At 42.5% G+C, this 19391-nt stretch overlaps 2 protein-coding genes across 2 annotated transcripts; both read left to right on the top strand.

Annotated features, from left to right (window-relative positions):
- Positions 1-4480: 4480 nt before the first annotated feature.
- Positions 4481-6103, top strand: LOC126803806 (DNAJ protein JJJ1 homolog). Its single transcript, XM_050531541.1, has one exon. It carries the CDS (start codon positions 4481-4483, stop codon positions 6101-6103), a length of 1623 nt encoding a protein of 540 aa, XP_050387498.1.
- A 9648-nt stretch (positions 6104-15751) lies between these two features.
- LOC126803808 (DNAJ protein JJJ1 homolog) lies at positions 15752-17395 on the top strand. The gene has a single exon (XM_050531542.1). It carries the CDS (start codon positions 15752-15754, stop codon positions 17393-17395), a length of 1644 nt encoding a protein of 547 aa, XP_050387499.1.
- The last annotated feature ends 1996 nt before the right edge of the window (positions 17396-19391 follow it).

A 19391-nucleotide genomic window follows, 5' to 3' on the forward strand; every position in this document is an offset into this window, starting at 1 on the left:
GAGTTTTTGGATCACTTTGGAGCGTGTAACGCCTCCGATTTCAAAGCCACCATATCTCACCTTCCCCAAACTTTCACAGTCGACGCATTCATCGCGGAATTCACATCTCTATCTTGTCGGATTCCGGATTGGTCGGACGCGGACTTGTTGCTAATTTTTATTGGTGGGTTAAAGCCGGAGCTCCGGTACAACGTCGATGTGATGCAGCCTCGTACCTTATCCTCTGCACAGTGTATGGCCCGTTGCTATGAAAGGAAATTGGCAGATATCCGCTCTTCTCGGAAAAACCGCTCCTCCTCATGGCAACATTTTGGGAGGTCCCCCACTTACTCATCACACCCTACACCTAGTACTACAGCCCAAACACCCACCCAACAACTGCCCACCACATGAACACACCGCACCTCTACGAGGCCTGAGATTCCTACCCGTCGTTGGGCTGACAATGACCACCGTGCCCGCCGAGCACTTGACCTCTGCTACTCATTCGATGAAAAGTGGCATGATAAACATGTTTGTCGGAACCCCGTCCTGGCCTTATTGGAAACGCCATTACCAAAGAGAGAGACGGTATATCCTCCACCGGAAACCAACGTGTCCGATTCCGACATGGACGTGGTTCCTCTACATGCCATCACCAACTCATTTTTCAAGGAGATGATGCGTTTCCAAGGCTTTATCAATAATTACCTAATTTATGTGTTTATCAATTGTGGTGCTGTAATGAATTTCCTTGACCCTGCTATTGCCAATCGCCTCGGCCTTCGGATTGGTGCCGCTGAGGAGTCGTGTTTTACGTCGGCCATAGGACACATCGTACGGCCAGCTGGTAAGACCCTCGATGTCACATTCCGTATCCAAACCTATACACTACATACTTCATTCCTCCTTGATCTGCCTGGTTGTGACTTAGTTTTGGGTGCAGAATGGTTTGACGCATTGGGTTTGTTGGGTTGGCATTTCAAAGATAAAGTAATGATGCTCATGGCTCATGGAACTTGTCATGTTCTTCAAGGTGTTCGTCAGAACAACACCCCTGTTGACCATTCCTCCTTCATGGCCTTGATTGCACAACAACAATTAGACACACCTCTCTCTACACCCAGCCTAACAATCACACACTATACGGCCCATCCACCAGAAATTGACCATCTTCTGGCCCAATTCCATGAGTTGTTCTCCACACCCACTTAACTTCCCCCAGCCCGCCTAATTGACCACAAAATACCCCTCCTGCCCGGGTCCGGCCCAATCAATGTTCGGCCCTACCGTTACCCACACTCCTAAAAAGCCAAGCTTGAGGCCCAAGTTGATGAAATGCTCACTCATGGTCTTATTCGGAGGAGCCGCAGCCCATTTTCATCACCCGTTTTATTGGTCCGCAAGAAGGAAGGATCATGGCGATTTTGTGTCGATTATTGTGAGCTTAACAAAGCCACCGTAAAGGATCGCTTTCCTATACCGGTAGTTGATGAACTTCTTGATGAGTTACATGGTGCTCGTTTCTTCACCAAGCTTGACCTCCATTCGGGATACCATCAAATCGGAATGTGTGAGGAAGACATTCACAAAACCGCTTTCCGTACTCATGATGGCTACTACGAGTTTATGGTTATGCCATTAGGCTTATCCAATGCTCCCTCCACCTTTCAAGCTCTCATGAATGAGGTACTTCAACATCTCTTACGTAAAAGTGTGTTAGTGTTTTTTGACGATATTTTGGTGTATAGTCCAGATTTTGAATCCCACCTTGGCCATCTCCGTGAGGTTTTCCATCATCTCCATAAGAACCAATTGAAGCTCAAAATCTCTAAATGCTCTTTTGCACAAGCTTCTGTGAGTTACCTGGGCAACGTTATCTCCCAGGCAGGTGTGGCAGTGGACCCCCAAAAGGTTATATGTCTTCAGAGCTGGCCCAAACCACACACGGTGAAAGGCCTCCGCGGGTTCTTGGGCCTAGCGGGCTACTCCAGGCGGTTTTTCAAAGACTTTGGACTAATAGCTCAACCACTCACTTCGATGTTGAAGAAGGATGGGTTTATCTGGACACCACAGGCGGAGGACGCCTCCGAGAGACTCAAAATCGCGGTTACATCGGCGCCAGTGCTTGCCATGTCGGACTTCACTCAACGTTTTGTGATCGAAACTGATGCTAGTGGCTTAGGGATCAGCGCGGTCTTGTCCCAGCGGAAGCATCCAATTGCCTTTCTCAGTCAAAGTCTCTCACCGCGGAACCAAAGTCTCTCTGTCTACTATAAAGAGATGCGCGCAATCCTCTACGCCGTTAAGAAGTGGCGTCCATACCTTCTAGGTAATCACTTCACTATTCTCACCGACCACAAAACACTGAAGCACCTCCATGATCAACGCATCTCTACCCCTGCTCAGCATAAATGCATTGCCAAACTCTTGGGTTACGATTATACAATTGAGTACCATGCCGACAACCTGAACACTGTTCTCGACACCCTCTCCCGCCACCATGAACTCTTTGCCCTCCAAGCACTCTCCTCCCCCACGGTTGATTGTGTCAGTTCAATTTAACAAGCATGTTTGCGTGACCCTGAGGCACAATCGATTACTCAGGCACTGTTGGATGGCAAAGCTGCTAGAAAGGGGTTTCGTTTGGAGAATAATCATCTCATGTACAAAGATCGATGGTTTGTCCCTGAGACTTCTGAGTGGAGAGCCAAGCTATTTCACGAATTTCATGCTTCTCTGGAAGCTGGGCACTCAGGCTACCTCCATACATTAGTCAGGCTCTCTCGTAACTTCCGATGGCCAGGGATGCGTAAAGATCTCAAGACTTTCCTTGCTTGCTGCGACCAGTGCCAAAGACAAAACTATGAGACAATCAATCCTCCCGGTCTCCAACAACCTCTCCCTATTCCAGATTCAGTTTTCTGTGACATTTCGATGGATTTCATCGATGGCCTGCCGCGTTCTCAAGGTAAGAAAGCCATTTTAGTTGTTGTTGATCGTTTGACAAAGTATGGGCATTTCGTGGCTATCTCCCACCATTATACTGCTTCACAAATTGCTGAGGTCTTTGTCAAAGAGGTTTTTCGTCTTCATGGAATGCCTCGCTCAATTGTCTCCGATCATGACCCCATTTTCCTCAGCCATTTTTGGGAATCCTTCTTCAAGTTGTAAGGCACTCAGCTCTACAAAAGCTCCGCCTACCATCCACAGTCTGATGGCCAGACAGAGGTGGTCAACTGTTGCTTGGAACATTACTTACGGTGTTTTGTGGCTGACAAGCCGTCGACTTGGCATGGCCTCTTGCACTGGGTTGAATGGTGGTATAACACCACTCATCATTCTACCATTCACATGTCTCCATTTCAAGCACTTTACGACACTCCGTCGCCCAATATCCAGCGCTACATTCCGGGAACTACCGCGGTTAAGGCTGTTTGATGTTGATCTACGCTCTAGGGATGAGCTGCTTCGGTCTCTCAAACATCATATGGTCCAAGCTCAAAACCGTATGAAGCAGTCGGCAGACAAGAAACGCACCGAGAGAGAACTCCAATTGGGAGATTGGGTGTTCTTGAAACTTCACCCATACCGACAGCGTTCCCTGATCAAACGCCCTTCTCACAAGCTCTCCCTACGTTTCTATGGGCCTTTCCAAGTCATGGAACGTGTGGGCAAGGTTGCTTGGAAGCTTGATCTTCCCCCTACTGCTCGCATTCACCCCACTTTCCATATGTCCTTGCTGAAACTCAGAGTTGGATCCACTACCCCTACTTCCTAGACACTTCCCACTTTTGATGACAAAGGTGAAATGGTGTGGACTCCAGCTGCTGTTCTTGATATGCAGGTCATCTGGAAGAAGGGAAAGCTCATCACACAATGGATGGTTCTTTGGACTGGTCTCTCTGAAGATGACGCGACTTGGGAAGATGCGGCCTGGATCACTGCACAATTTCCTCACTTCAGCAACTGCGGACAGCTTGCTACTCAAGGGGGGCAGCCTTGATAAGACCACTTCTGCACTCCCTAGATCAACCCAGAGTAATGACCCGATCCTATGTACATCCATTAGGCCCAATGTTAGTTTCAAGCTGTTATCTTTGGACTGATGCGTAAGTGGTCCTGTACCACGCGTTGAGTTCTTGGCTCTGCCAAAGATGGAATGCCATCTACAAAACTTGTGTTCTGCAGCCATTTCCTGGCATGAATGAAATGTTAAGCTTTTGAATTCCTTTTCTTTCTCTCTTAGCTGTATTGTAGTCTATCAAGCTCTTCGTCTGGTCTGGTGGCTACCAATATCCACATAAACAGAGGAAAAAGTCCGAAAAACTATTCCTCTTTGTATTAGGTATTTGTTAATAAGTAGGATCCACGTTTGCTTTTCCTAATAGAATTAGGGAACTATGCAGAAGCATCTCCATATAAAGCCAGCTACGCAACCACGCCCTTCTCAAAACAAAAAACAAAATACTACGCAGTACGCACTATTCTAATCGCTATTATGGTAAAGAGCACAGAGCGTGTCTGCTACTACGAGACCTTAGGCCTCGAACCCAACTGCTCAGACGAACAAATTAAGGCTGCTCACAGAAAGCTAATCCTTACGTACCACTGGGACAAATGCAGATCATCCCAATGCGGACTGTCCCAGGAAGAAGCCACTGCGAAATTTTTAGAAATCCGACTGGCATACGAAACCCTAATTGATCCCGACCGACGAGAAACCTTCGATGCTTACCGCCAGACCTACGCTGTTCCTGAAGTTTTCAAGCCCGACCTTGAAATCCCCTTTGACAATGTCCACTTCGACGACTACTCCAGCTCCGTCTGCGGCTTTTATGAGGTCTACTCTGATCTTTTTCAAAGGATTTACGACAATGAACGCGCTTTCCAAGAGAAGAAGAACATGCCATGGAATTCGGTTCAGAAGCCACCAGACATGGGCAATCTGGATAGCTCATATCCCGAGGTTGTTCAATTCTACAACTACTGGCTCAACTTCGATTCGATCATGGATTTCTGCTGGGAGGATTTACACGATGAGATTGATCTCGGTACTGTCTCTCGAAGAGGAGTGAAATTTTGGTCCCACATAAACATGAAGGCGAGGAAGAAAGCCAAAAAGGAGTACATCAAAAAGGTCCGAGGTTTGGCGCAAAATGCCAAAATACTTGACAGGAGGGTCATGCAGATGATGGAAAAGAGAAAGGAGGAGCAAAAGAGGGAGATAGAGGAGAAGAAGGAAAGAAGGAAGCGGTTGAGGAAAGAAAAGTTGGCCAAGGCTATGGAGTACGTGGAGCAGGAGTGGACAAATCCGATCGAGAGGAAGAGAAAATATAGTAACGAGGAGGAGCAGAAGAAAAAAGAGAATGAGGAATGGGAGTGTGTGGTTTGTAGGAAGACGTTTAGGAGTGTGAAGCAGTGCAGGAATCATGAGCAGTCGAGGAAGCATCTCCGTTTGTATGTAAAGTTGATGGAGTTGCTATTGTTGAAGGAGAAATGTGACAATGAAGAACCTGATGAAAAAGAGGTTCTGAAGGTAGCAAAATGGCATGAGGTGATCGGAGGAAGTGATAATGAAGATGATTTCTCTGATGGGGTTAATGATTATCAAAAAGAAAAATCTAATGAAGCAAGTGAAGTTGACAATGAGGAGGTGGAGGATGAAATGGATGTTCTTGCAGCAATGGTGGCGAGGCGAAAGACGATGGAAAAGGTTAGTGAAGATATTCCGGAATTAATGACTCAACCCTTGGCAACCAGTACTCAAGAGGTGGCTTTGGAGCATGTAACGCTAGAGAACACCAATAAGAATGGAGGAGATATGAAACCGAGGAGAAGAAGAGCCAAGAGTACTAGAACGAACGAACGGGATGGTTCAAATTTGAACCCTGATTCTAATGTAGAAGAGACTCGAAAGAGATATGATGATGAGCACATCAAGAAAAGGGAAGGCGGAGGGAGGAAAGACTGGAGCGGTGAGAAGAGTAAAGTTGATAATGAGCACAAGCAAATTAGGAAGGGAGGAAGAAGGCAACAGAAGAACGGTAAGAAGAGAAGTAGTGGAGAAAGAAGATTCAATCAACATGGTATATCCTCTCTTTTTGCTGTGAGAATTATCTAAACATGTTCATCTGATTCATACACGGTAAAGGAGATGACATGCAATTATATGAAGATGAATTTGAAGAGGCATCCGAATGACTAGCTAGAGACTTTACTGTCACTTTGTTGCCTAAACATATCCTATCAAGTATGAAACCCTTGTATATGACACGCATGCTGCGCATATATTGATGGAACATACCAACATTTTGTTATTTGTAGAGAAATGAAGGGGTCTCTGCTCTGGTCCTTGTGATTAGTTAGCTAGCATGCCAGGTAGTTTTAGCTTACGGATTTGATCGTCCCCTCTCTGTATGTGTTTGATAAAATGCTTTATGGACTTCATCGAATATATTAGTTCTTCTCCATTTTTTTTTTAAATTTCTGATTTCATGTTTAATTTTCAGTGATTTTGGTTTGGTTTACATTAAGAAGCATCTCTTTTCATATGTAGGTTCTTATCATATTAATGTGCCAGTAAGTGTCGTGAATATTTAATTGTTTAATGTGATTATAATTGGGTAAGGATTGTTTTTTATTTGTTTTATAGTACGTAGAATGACTCTTTTTTTGCTGTTTAATGAAATTCAACTACCTGCTATATTCAGTGGCTTGTCTCTGGCAACATGTGCATCGACTCGAGTCTGAGCAAACAGGGCCTGCCCTGCATAAAATTCCACATTTGTTCTCAGTTCTCACTGTCTCAGAGTCACAGTTCGTTTGGTGGTTGTTAAGGTGGCCGGAATGTTGATGGTAGCTCGAGGGAACTTAGTCATGATGATGGGGTTGCAAGAGGTGTGAAGTAGATGATGCTTTTGATAGGTTTTGGTGCAGTTTGTGAACTACCCATAAATTAGTGGTTTGCGGAGGGATTGTTCGAGGAACAGCAAGCCCATGATTGGGAATGCAAATGTTGTAATAATCTGATTTTTCGGAAACCAATTATTTGAATTTTTTAGGATTTAATAAGTTGTAAAAATTATTAAAACGCATTGATTTAACTTCGTGACGTTGTTAGTCGAAAACGGAACCGTTTTCTGAAATTTTAATTAGAAAAACGGTACGTTTTCGCGACGCGAGAATCGACTTTTACTCCATCACTCGTTTGCGAAAACTTCCTTCACGAAAGTTGTAGAGCTCGTCGATACGAGTTCGTGGACATGTCACGCGTTCTAATCGGACGTTGTACGTGAACGTTATTAACGACGGAATTCAGTTCCCGATTTTGGAAATGGGTATAAAAGGGAATTAATTGGAGCTAGGGTTTCCATTTTCGGAAACCCTCACCTCGCCTCCCTCCTTCTCTCTCTTCTCTCTCTCTCTCCCCGATTGCTCCCTCCCTCAAAAAAACCCCGCCACTGATCTCCCTGCTCCGGGCGACGTGGCCCTCACCGCCGACCCCTAAGACTCTCACCGACTCGACTCCTCCCTCCCCTGAGCAAGGCGCAACTTTCCTCGCCGCCGAGAAGCCACGCCGACCTCATGCGGTTCTTGCAACAACTCGCCGCCGTCCAAGCTTCCCTCCGCCGAGACTAGGCACGGAGACCAGCTCACCATCAACTCTCCTCACCCCCGGTGCCACCTGCGACGAGATCGGCGATCGAATTCGCGTTTCGCCTCGCCGCTGCTCAACCTCGAATCTGCCCGCATCTCGAGCTTCTCCGGCGACAATCTGACTGTCCCAAGGTCCAATCGAGGTGAGGGTTAGCTTAGTGTGATTGTTGTGATGCTTGGTTGTGTATTTTTGGTTGAATTGGATCGAATTGGTGGAGGATCGGAGGAGGAGGGGGTGGTGAGGATACCGCCGCATTAGGCGGCGCGTGAGGTAGCGTGAGGAGGGTAGGGAGGCGGCCTGAGGCCGTAGGAGGAAGAGGGAAAGGAAAGGAGAGGTTTTGGGCGGCGGTGGGCAAGCCACGCGCGCCGGTTCGAGCAGCGCGTGAGCTCCACGCGCTGCCACTTTGACACATTAATTTTTTGTAAAATTATTTTTACGTACAGTGAATGTAAAATTATGTACTTGTACATGAATACGTAATTTATATGTATTTGTACAGTAATACGTGAATAGTAATTTCGTAAAAACCAGAAATTACTGAACGGTAAAACATTATTACTGTTTCGGCATTTAATGTTTTACGTAACGCTTCTAAATTCGCTTCTTATCTATTCTAGGTGATCGACACAACAAATAAAGGATTTACTTTCGGAATCGTGGAAATTACGCTCAGGATTATAAGGTGAGTAAAATTTCACAGTGACGAATCTATCCTTGCAGAGATTCATGATTACGCTTAATTGAAAAGAATGAACTATGATATGTATATGATACAGTGGATTGTGTATGTGTATAATTGGTAAAATAGGTACATATATATGGTTTGCTATATTATATACTGTCATAATTTCCGTTTGCGAGTGAGTTCATTTTAGCGTTGATATTTATTTATTTGAGCATGTCGATTTGATTTGTACAATATCATGTGATGATTGTTTGTACGTGGTTTTAACTTGAGTTATGTTAAAACGTTTTTGTGGTCTGTGGACCTTTCTTCGGACGTGTTGGCATGTCGAAACCTAGCCTTGGTCGGGCGACAGTTACGATTCAGTTAGAGCTCTAGTGTGTCTGTCGGGGTACTAACATGAGGGGTAACAGAGGTGTGCCAGCGCTCATGAGTACCCATATTTTTAGATATTGGGTGGCGATAGGTTACCCAATGTCGGGCGGCGTACTAACATGAGGGGTAACAGAGGGGTACCAGCACTCATGAGTACCGGTATTATAAATGTATTTAGGTAAATAGAGGAGTTGCCCGATTTCTCATGAGTATATATATTTTCAGTTAATATTGAACTACCAGATGAGTCGTCCAATGACTCATGAGTGCATTTATGATTGATGCTTTGTGTATTTTCGTATATATCTTTATGCGAGTTATATTGTTGTTTTACTTATACGAGCTGCAAGCTTATCGGGTTTGTGTTTACAATCCCGGTGCACCTATTCGATGGTGTAGGAGATAATTCCGCAGGTGTGGATTAGCGAAATTGACGGACAACACTGAAGACTTCGAAGTTGTTTTATTTTATCTTATGGTGAGGATTGAGAGGATTTTACATTTCCATTTGATATAATGCATGAATTATAAATTTGGTTTGTAATAATCAATTTAACTGAGTTGTACTATGAACTCAGTAATGATCCGCTGTGATTTTAATATGATTTCGATTTATTGAGATTGTTTTAGAGTTTTTTATGGCTTCGAAATTTGAGTTTCATACTTGAAATTTCGGAGTCGTGACAAATGTTTTCCAACTCCAACACATCTTGTGCAAACTAACATTCACCTGATTCAAATATCAGTAAAGTAAAAGAAATTGATGTAGAGCAAAGAGTATATAATCATGATTTGTCAAAGAACAGATGATCATGTGCTCAGTCCCCCAATTCAACAACTAGGGTACACTACACAATAGCAACACATATCCTCCTTACAAACAGTTGACTATCATGCCGTCAAGAACCACAACACGATATACTTTTGATCCTTTGTGAAATAATTATATCGCTTCCTGCACAAGTGATATGGCATTTGGAGCTCCACCGTGATTTGTCTCTGTGTTTAGATTTAAGAAGGCAGGTTAAGGATGGCATTGGAAGCTAGGTACAAATCCAACTATCTCTCAACTAACGAGGGGATCGGATATCAGGATATGTACTGTTTCAATTCAAGAACACCAAAGGTGTGGCATGTGTGGTTGCAGGAAGGCATCATGATCGAGAGAGTGGTCGCATGGTTGCTTTGAAAGTTTGAATGATATGAAAATGCAATGAGAAATTGACAAGATATACACTCCCATGCTTCCAAAAGTAAATCTGATGTCAGAGACCAACTTCACGGCCGCAAACCACAGGCCGTCGCAAATGGACGACCCACTCACCACCAAAATCACCTGCATTTTTGTTGGAATCGAAGTCTAAAATCACCTGTGTCGACAAACAAGCAAACACTAGAACAAAACCAGTATTTCTCACAAATCATTAATCAACATCACAAATCATTAATAAACACTAGGAGTGGTTGAAGTGGTCGAGGTCGGAGCTATAGTTAACCAAATGGCAGGAGCTTCTTCACGAACACAGTGGATAAGGATCGACCAAATCGAAGACCAGTGATGAACTCAACCCAATAAACCTTCTGATATTGCAACAAGCTCTACATAAAGCTCTCTAGAATGCCAGAATTGCTGGAACAACCTCCAATTCTTGGAGAACAACGAAGAACAATGAAGAACATGAAGAACACATAAAACGCAATAATGAATCAGTCCATAAAACTGAACCAAATTGAAAACTAATTACATGGACTTGTAGAACTCGAGGATGAGATCGATATTCATACCGAAAGCTGTTGAAATGGTAGCCAAAAATGCAAAACTCGTTTAGAGGCCCGAGACTCCTTACTGCGATTCCTCCTTCTACAATTGCTGATCGGAGAACCTGAAGCTTGGGAGTATGTTTTTCCGACGCCGAGGTGGTTCGGTAGGAGTCGCGAGGTCGCTAGGTTCGTGGGTCGGCGAAGCTGCAGTCGACTCGGTGACGAAAGTCGAAGTCTCAAAAGGAAGGAGAGGAGGCGAGGGCTTCTGCAGTCCCCCCACAAACGGCGCCTCTCCATAGTCCCAGAAATTAGAGAAGTGTGGACTAACAAGTCTCATTAAACCTAATTATGTGTTTTCCCAAATATAGGTTTTAGACTAACTTTTTTGGACTATGGAGTCCAATCGCAGCTAATCCCCCATAACAAACGTGCCTATGGAGTACACCGAAGTCGGAGAACGAAGTCAATTATACGACTATGTGGAACCCTATCTCCGAACCAAATTTGGCAGCAAAACAGAACGTGTCAGAGTCAGCAAAACAACTAGGCAAAAGACCACCGGCGATCAAGAAGACAAAGACACATTTGAAACTTCACTATTAAGTGGCGATATGTATGCATTGAACCGGAGGATCATCACATTGAAGAAAAATGTTACTATGAACTGACTTTAAGAAGAAGCACAGAGCAAGAATGGACTCCTACTTAGACTATGTCGTTGCTCAAGCTCAAAAGATCAAGAATGCGGAAAAGGTTCGCGGAAAAGGGGTTCTCCGAATTTATTCTCGTCGCACTTCAGGTACCTACAAATACTGGGAATAATTAAATAATCGAATCACCACCAATTTAAATATCTCCGAACAATAATTAGAAAATAATTATAAATTTCCGGAATATTACAACAATATTAGTGCATCCTATACTTTTGAGATGTCTCAACATGGATCCTGTAATAACCCTAAATTTCAAACAATTTTAAGTTTGATTTGAATTCTATAAAATTTGGAATTTTAATATGAATGAATGTGATTGGTTGCGATGTTATAAAACGAGCGACGGATACGTTCTCGGAACGTTTAAATTGAAAAACGTTACGTTTCCGCAACGTATATATCGACTTCTATTCCGTCGATCGGTTGCGAAAACTTCCTTCACGAATGTTGTAGAGCTCGTCGATACGAGTTCGAGAGTATGTGACGCGTTCTAATCGGACGACGTGCGTAAAAGTTATTAACGACGGAAGTTAGTTTCCGATTTTGGAAGGGGGTATAAAAGGAAATGTTTTAGAACTAGGGTTTCCATAATTAGAAACCCTTTCGCATTCGGCCTGCCTCCCTTTCATCCTCTCTCTCTCTCTCCCACCTCGCGACTCCCTCTATCCCCGATCTTCCTCCCACGCCGGCGATCTCGCCATCCAGCCCGCCGTGACGAGCACCGCCTCTCCCAATCGCGTCGCACGGACTCCCTCCACGAAACCCGAGGTCGACGCACCTCCTTGCGATGTCGTGAGCCTCCGCGCTCCAACCCGAGGCCGCAAGCTTCATCGCCGCCATCGCACCACTCCGGCAATGCGAGGACACGAAGGAGAGCATCACGACGCCGATCCTCGCCTTGGAGCTCTCTGCCATCGATCCAGGGGCAAAACCGCACGATCTCAGTCCTCCCCAAGGGTTTGAAATCCATCGGCGATTCAAGCCTTTCCGAGGCCAACTCAGAGGGTCTAGCTTCGAATTAAGGTATGGTGTGGTTGTATTTGATGGTTGTTTGTGATTGTAAATGAATTGGGATCGATTTGTGAGGATCGGAGGTGTTGGAGGAGGAGAGGGTTACCGCCGCTTAGTAGTGGCGCGTGGGGGAGCGTGGAAGGTGCAGGAGAGGGTCTGCCACCGTAGGAAGGAGGAGGAAGAGATGAGGGAGAGTTTTGGGGCGGCGGTGGCGTGATACGCGCCGTGGTTAGCCTCGGCGCGTGGGCCCCACGCGCGGCCGGCCGGAGGTGGCGCGTGTGCCACACGCGCCGCCGTGTGAGGCGGTGTGATTAGTTTTGACTGAAAGGGTATTTTGGTAATTTACTGTGTACGGTAAATATAAATGTAAATTTTATTTACTACGGTAAATGTAATTAAATTTTACCTTCGGTAAATGTAATTATAAATTACTTTCAGTAAATGTAAAAAGTAATTTTGTAAAAGGGTGAATTAGTAAATTTTATTTACTGAATTTGTATTTACATTTAAATAGTACGTATACGTACAAAAATACGTATTAATATTTATACGTACAGAAATACGTATTAATATTTATACGTACAGAAATACGTATTAATATTTATACGTACAGAAATACGTATATAATATTTATACGTACAGACATACGTATTAATATTTATACGTACAGAATACGTATATAATATTTATACGTATATAACATTTATACGTACAGAAATACGTATATAACATTTATACGTACAGAAATACATATAAATCGTATATTTGTACAGTAAACCATGAATAGTAACAGTAACAGTGAACAGTAACACTGAACAGTAATTTCGTAAAACCGGAAATTGCTGAACAGTAACCGAATATTACTGTTTCGGCATTTAAAGGTTTACGAAATGATTCTAAATTCTTTTCTTATCTTTTCAAGGTGATCATTGAATCGAGGAAAGGAATTAGCATCGGGAATTGTGGAATTACGCTCGAGTCGATAAGGTGAGTAAAATCTCACTGAATTATGAATCTACCCTCGTGGTGATTCAACATTTTTGCAAGTGTGTTTATCAAATGAATTACAACATGTATATAATTTAGTGGACTACATATATACAGTATAATGGTAATAAGTACATATATATATATAGTTCATTAAATTACGTACTGTTATTAATTCATTAAAAATAGTCATTTCGATGACGGAAGTTTGTGAATTGAGCATGTGTGGTGAAATATGACATGTATAAGATATAGTGGACTATATATATATTGTATAAATGGTAAATAAGTACGAATATATATAGTTTGCTATATAATATACTGTTATGATTTTATTGTGGTTATATTGAGCATGTGATTTGAATCGTACAATATGATGTGAGATTATTGTACGTGATTTTCAACATTGAGATTGTTAAAATGTGAATTGTCTTCGGACCTGATTTTTGGTACAATATGATGTGAGATTATTGTACGTGTTTGGCAAGTCGAAACCTAGCCTTTGGCCGGGCGAAAGTTACGATACAGTTAGAGCTCTAGTCTGTCTGCCTTAGTACTGCATGTGAGGTAACGGGTTGTTATCTGCTCATGGGTACTCAGTTTATTTTGGATGTTGGGTAGCGGGTGGCTATCCAATATCAACGGTGTATTACGAGAGGGGTAACAGATGTGTACCAGCGTTCTTGGTACCCGTATTATAAATGCATTGGGTAACCAGAAGGGTTACTTAATTTCCTCATGAGCGTTTTATTTCATATTTCTTTGGGTCAACCAGATGGGCTGACTATTGACTCATGAGGGCATTTATATTTGTTGTTTTGTGATCTTTCGTATATATTGATATGCGAACTGTATTGTGATTTTACTCATACGAGCTATAAGCTTACCGGGTTTGTGTTTACAATCCCGGTGCACCAATTCAATGGTGTAGGGGATAATTCCGCAGGTGCTGTTTAGTGGAGGTTGAGTGTCGACTACAGAGGTTCGAAGACGTTCGGATCCTACTTGTGGTGAGGTTTTAGCATGGATTTGTGTGTGAGGATTTGTGTAATTTCATTTGCGAGATTTGTGAGGATTATTACATTTCCATTTTATGTATAGATTATAAATTTGGGTTGTAATAATTGGTTGTCTGAGTTGTATTGAGAACTCACAATTGATCCGCTGTTACACTTAAATAATTTCGATTTATTTGAGATTATTTTGTGGTTAACGACTTTAGAATTTTGAGTTTTTAAGCTCGAAATTTTGGGGTCGTTACAGATCCAATGGGGAAGAAAAAGGTCATGGACGATTTGGATATGTTTGTGCAGAGGAAGGAGTTCTAAAGAATGTAGGCAAGGCTTGGAAGAATAACATATATGATTTAGAGCTTACAAGCATCTCCAACAATTCTGATTTGAGGCAGTCTTTGCTGTCTACCACCAATCGCTCTATTTTGATGATTGAGGACATTGGCAGCGGGAAGTCTGGGATAAAGAGGAGAAATCAGATGATGAAGAAGTGCCTGTACTTACTAAGAAGGACAAGAACAAACTAAAACAACAAAGTGTGACGCTACTGAATTTCATTGATGGCCTCTGGTCAAGCTGTGGTGATGAGAGAATCATCGTGTTCACCACCAACTTCAAGGATAAACTTGACTCTGCACTGTTGAGTCCGGGATAAATGGACATGTGTATACATATGTCGTATTGCACTCCGAGTGGATTCAAGATCCTGGCTTCTAGGTACCTACCGCGTGTTAATTTTCAATTTCTTGACCCATCATGTTTAAGCCAAGGAAGATGAATTATTTGTGAAGTCATATTGTGGTGTCTATATTTTCTATTTTGAATATCCTGATGAAAAATAAAATTGTCCAGAAGCATGCAATTACATTTTGAAAGGCATTGTTGCTTTAGTAATTTTATTTCTTTTCTACTGAGGTGTGTTACCCATTTACTTTTAAAAATTGATAAATACTAACATCTAAGGAAATATGACATGGAAGTAGCTAAAAAAATAAGGTAGCTTTGGAATATTAATAAGGAAAAAACACTTCCATCGATAGGGTAGCCATATGCATGGTTGCCTCATGCTCAGTTGATTCTTTGACATATTTCACAATCTCCCTTATATATAGTAGGCCTCAGCATTTCTGTCTCAGTCTTTTCAAGAATCCGAATTCTCATGCCTCATTCATGTTTGTAACAAACCCTCGAACACATTTTGCTCAAACACACTTACACATATTATGTCTGCAACATCATCACAAACAAAAAACTGACCAGGAGACGGTGCCTCTCGATCATGTTCATCCCAACTTATCCCTCAAAAATGGCCTTCCAATTGTTTCAAAATCATGCTTTCAGTCAGAATACAAAGAGTAGCTCTTCGTCTGGTCTGGTGGCTACCAATGTCCACATAAACAGAGGAAAAACTATTCCTCTTTGTATTAGGTATTTGTCAATAAGTAGGATCCACGTTTGCTTTTCCTGATATAATTAGGGAACTATGCAGAAGCATCTCCATATAAAGCCAGCTACGCACCCACGCAAAACAAAAAACAAAATACTACGCACTATTCTAATCGCTATTATGGTAAAGAGCACAGAGCGTGTCTGCTACTACGAGACCTTAGGCCTCGAACCCAACTGCTCAGAAGAACAAATTAAGGCTGCTCACAGAAAGCTAATCCTTACGTACCACTGGGACAAATGCAGATCATCCCAATGCGGACTGTCCCAAGAAGAAGCCACCGCGAAATTTTTAGAAATCCGACTGGCATACGAAACCCTAATTGATCCCGAACGACGAGAAACCTTCGACGCTTACCGCCAGACCTACGCTGTTCCTGAAGTTTTCAAGCCCGACCTCGAAATCCCCTTTGACAATGTCCACTTCGACGACTACTCCAGCTCCGTCTGCGGCTTTTATGAGGTCTACTCTGATCTTTTTCAAAGGATTTACGACAATGAACGCGCTTTCCAAGAGAAGAAGAACATGCCATGGAATTCGGTTCAGAAGCCACCAGACATGGGCAATCTGGATAGCTCATATCCCGAGGTTGTTCAATTCTACAACTACTGGCTCAACTTCGATTCGATCATGGATTTCTGCTGGGAGGATTTACACGATGAGATTGATCTACGTAATGTCTCTCGAAGAAGAAGAATGAAACTTTGGTCCCGCATAAACATGAAGGCGAGGAAGAAAGCCAAGAAGGAGTACATCAAAAAGATCCGAGGTTTGGCACAAAATGCCAAAAGACTTGACAAGAGGGTCATGCAGATGATGGAAAAGAGAGAGGAGGAACAAAAGAGTGAGATAGAGGAGAAGAAGGAAAGAAGGAAGCAGTTGAGGAAAGAAAAGTTGACCAAGGCTATGGAGTACGTGGAGCAGGAGTGGACAAAACCGATCGAGAGGAAGAGAAAATATAGTAACGAGGAGGAGGAGAAGAAAAAAGAGAATGAGGAATGGGAGTGTGTGGTTTGTAGGAAGACGTTTAGGAGTGTGAAGCAGTGCAGGAATCATGAGCAGTCGAGGAAGCATCTCCGTTTGTATGCAAAGTTGATGGAGTTGCTATTGTTGAAGGAGAAATGTGACAATGAAGAACCTGATGAAAAAGAGGTTCTGAAGGTAGCAAAATGGCATGAGGTGATCGGAGGAAGTGATAATGAAGATGCTTTCTCTGATGGGGTTAATGATTATCAAAAAGAAAAATCTAATGAAGCAAGTGAAGTTGACAATGAGGAGGTGGAGGATGAAATGGATGTTCTTGCAGCAATGGTGGCGAGGCGAAAGACGATGGAAAAGGTTAGTGAAGATATTCCGGAATTAATGACTCAACCCTTGGCAACCAGTACTCAAGAGGTGGCTTTGGAGCATGTAACGCTAGAGAACACCAATAAGAATGGAGGAGATATGAAACCGAGGAGAAGAAGAGCCAAGAGTACTAGAACGAACGAACGGGATGGTTCAAATTTGAACCCTGATTCTAATGTAGAAGAGACTCGAAAGAGATATGATGATGAGCACATCAAGAAAAGGGAAGGCGGAGGGAGGAAAGACTGGAGCGGTGAGAAGAGTAAAGTTGATAATGAGCACAAGCAAATTAGGAAGGGAGGAAGAAGGCAAGAGAAGAACGGTAAGAAGAGAAGTAGTGGAGAAAGAAGATTCAATCAACATGGTATATCCTCTCTTTTTGCTGTGAATGAGAATTATCTAAACATGTTCATCTGATTCATACACGGTAAAGGAGATGACATGCAATTATATGAAGATGAATTTGAAGAGGCAACCGAATGACTAGCTAGAGACTTTCCTGTCACTTTGTTGCCTAAACATATCCTGTGAAGTATGAAACCCTTGTATATGACACACATGCTGCGCATATATTGATGGAACATACCAACATTTGTTATTTGTAGAGAAATGAAGGGGTCTCTGCTCTGTTCCTTGTGATTACTTAGCTAGCAGACCTGATAGTGTTAGCTTACGGATTTGATCGTCGTCTCTCTGTATCTGTGTTGGATAGAATGCTTTATAGACTTCATCGAAAAGATTAGTTCTTCTCCATTTTTTTTTTAATTTTCTGATTTTATGTTAATTTTCAGTGATTTCGGTTTGGTTTACAGTAAGAAGCATCTCTTTTCATATGTAGGTTCTTATCATATTAATGTGCCAGGAAGTGTCATGAATATTGGATTCCCCGACAAAACGTGATTATCCGATCAGATTCAAAACAGGTGATTACGGAATTACTTCACAATGTGCAAGAATTAGAAGCTATCCCTGATTATTGAAGAGATTAAGTGGAGAAGCCACTTCTTCAATCGGGTTCAGTGGGATTGGATTCCCGAATTGCAAATCGCAACGCTCATGAGGCTTAGCTGCTGGGTTGCATGATGTTGGGGCTTCAGGACAGTCTCCTCTCTCCCTGTGAATAGAGATGCGAACAGTTGAGCTTGGTTTGTCTGTTTTCCTGGCAAGGGTCATCATTAAAACCCGCAGCCGTGGGTAGCCCAGTCCAAGGCCCAGTCCGGTTTGGTTAAAGTCCGGCCTTATGGGTATAAGGCTGGGTAGATGCCGAGTGTTCAAAGCCTCGGTCAGGCTCGTTGGAGTCTATAAGGCCAAAACCCGGCTCGGCCCTAAAAAGTCCGATCAAACCCGTTCAAAGTTCAATTATTTTTAAAAATAATAATTTTATATGTATTTATTTGTTGTATATGTTAATTAATTAAATTATTTAGTTATATTTATTATTATTTTACTATATTTAGTTAAATAATTACCACGTTCTTTTTATATATAAAAAAAAATATACATTACATAATCTAATAGACCCAATCCGGCACATTCAAAAAACTCGGCCCAAACCGAAAAAACCCAGACTCGTAGGCCTTGATTTTATTAGCAAGTTTGGCCCAGCCCTAAAAATTAAAAAAAAAATAGTTTAGGTTTGACCCATTGCTGGCCCTTATTTTTTGGTTTTTCAGTTTTTTGCTGGCCCTGTGTTGGGGCTTTGCCCTCTTTATGAAGTATTTCAGTCACAAAAAAAAGTGTCGTGAATATTTATTATACTTGGTATCTTTGTTCAAGTGTGAATGTGTGATTATAATTGGGTAAGGATTGTTTTTGATTTGTTTTATAGTAGGATGTCTCTTTTTTGCTGTTTAATGAAATTCGACTACCTGCTATATTCAGTGGTGTTGTCTCGTGCATCGACTCGAGTCTGAGCAAACACGGCCTGCCCTGCATACACAATTCCACATTTGTGTTTCTCAGTTCTCACTGTCTCAGAGTCACAGTTCGTTTGGTGGGTTATTTAGGTGGCCGGAATGTTGATGGTAGCTCGAGGGAATTTAGTCATGATAATGGGGTTGCAAGAGGTGTGAAGAAGGTGATGCTTTTGATAGCTTTTGGTGGAGTTTGTGAACTACCCATTAATTAGTGGTTTGCGGAGGGATTGTTCGAGGAACAGCAAGCCCATGATTGGGAATGCAAATGTTGTTGGACAATGTTCTCCAACTCCAACTTATCTTGTGCAAACTAACATTCGCCTGATTCAGATATCAGTAAATTAATAGAACAAAAAGAGTTTATAATCATGATTTGTCAAAGAACAGATGATCATGTGCTCAGTCCCCCAATTCAACAACTAGGGTACACTGCACAATAGCAACATGCCCTCCTTACAAATAGTTTGACTATCATGCCGTCAAGAACCACAACACGG

The sequence above is a fragment of the Argentina anserina genome, chromosome 7 (assembly GCF_933775445.1).
Source record: "Argentina anserina chromosome 7, drPotAnse1.1, whole genome shotgun sequence".
Lineage (NCBI taxonomy): Eukaryota > Viridiplantae > Streptophyta > Magnoliopsida > Rosales > Rosaceae > Argentina > Argentina anserina.

Bases quoted from the DNA above. Each gene is read 5' to 3' on its own strand.
- LOC126803806 (XM_050531541.1), top strand. From the start codon at position 4,481: ATGGTAAAGAGCACAGAGCGTGTCTGCTACTACGAGACCTTAGGCCTC.
- LOC126803808 (XM_050531542.1), top strand. From the start codon at position 15,752: ATGGTAAAGAGCACAGAGCGTGTCTGCTACTACGAGACCTTAGGCCTC.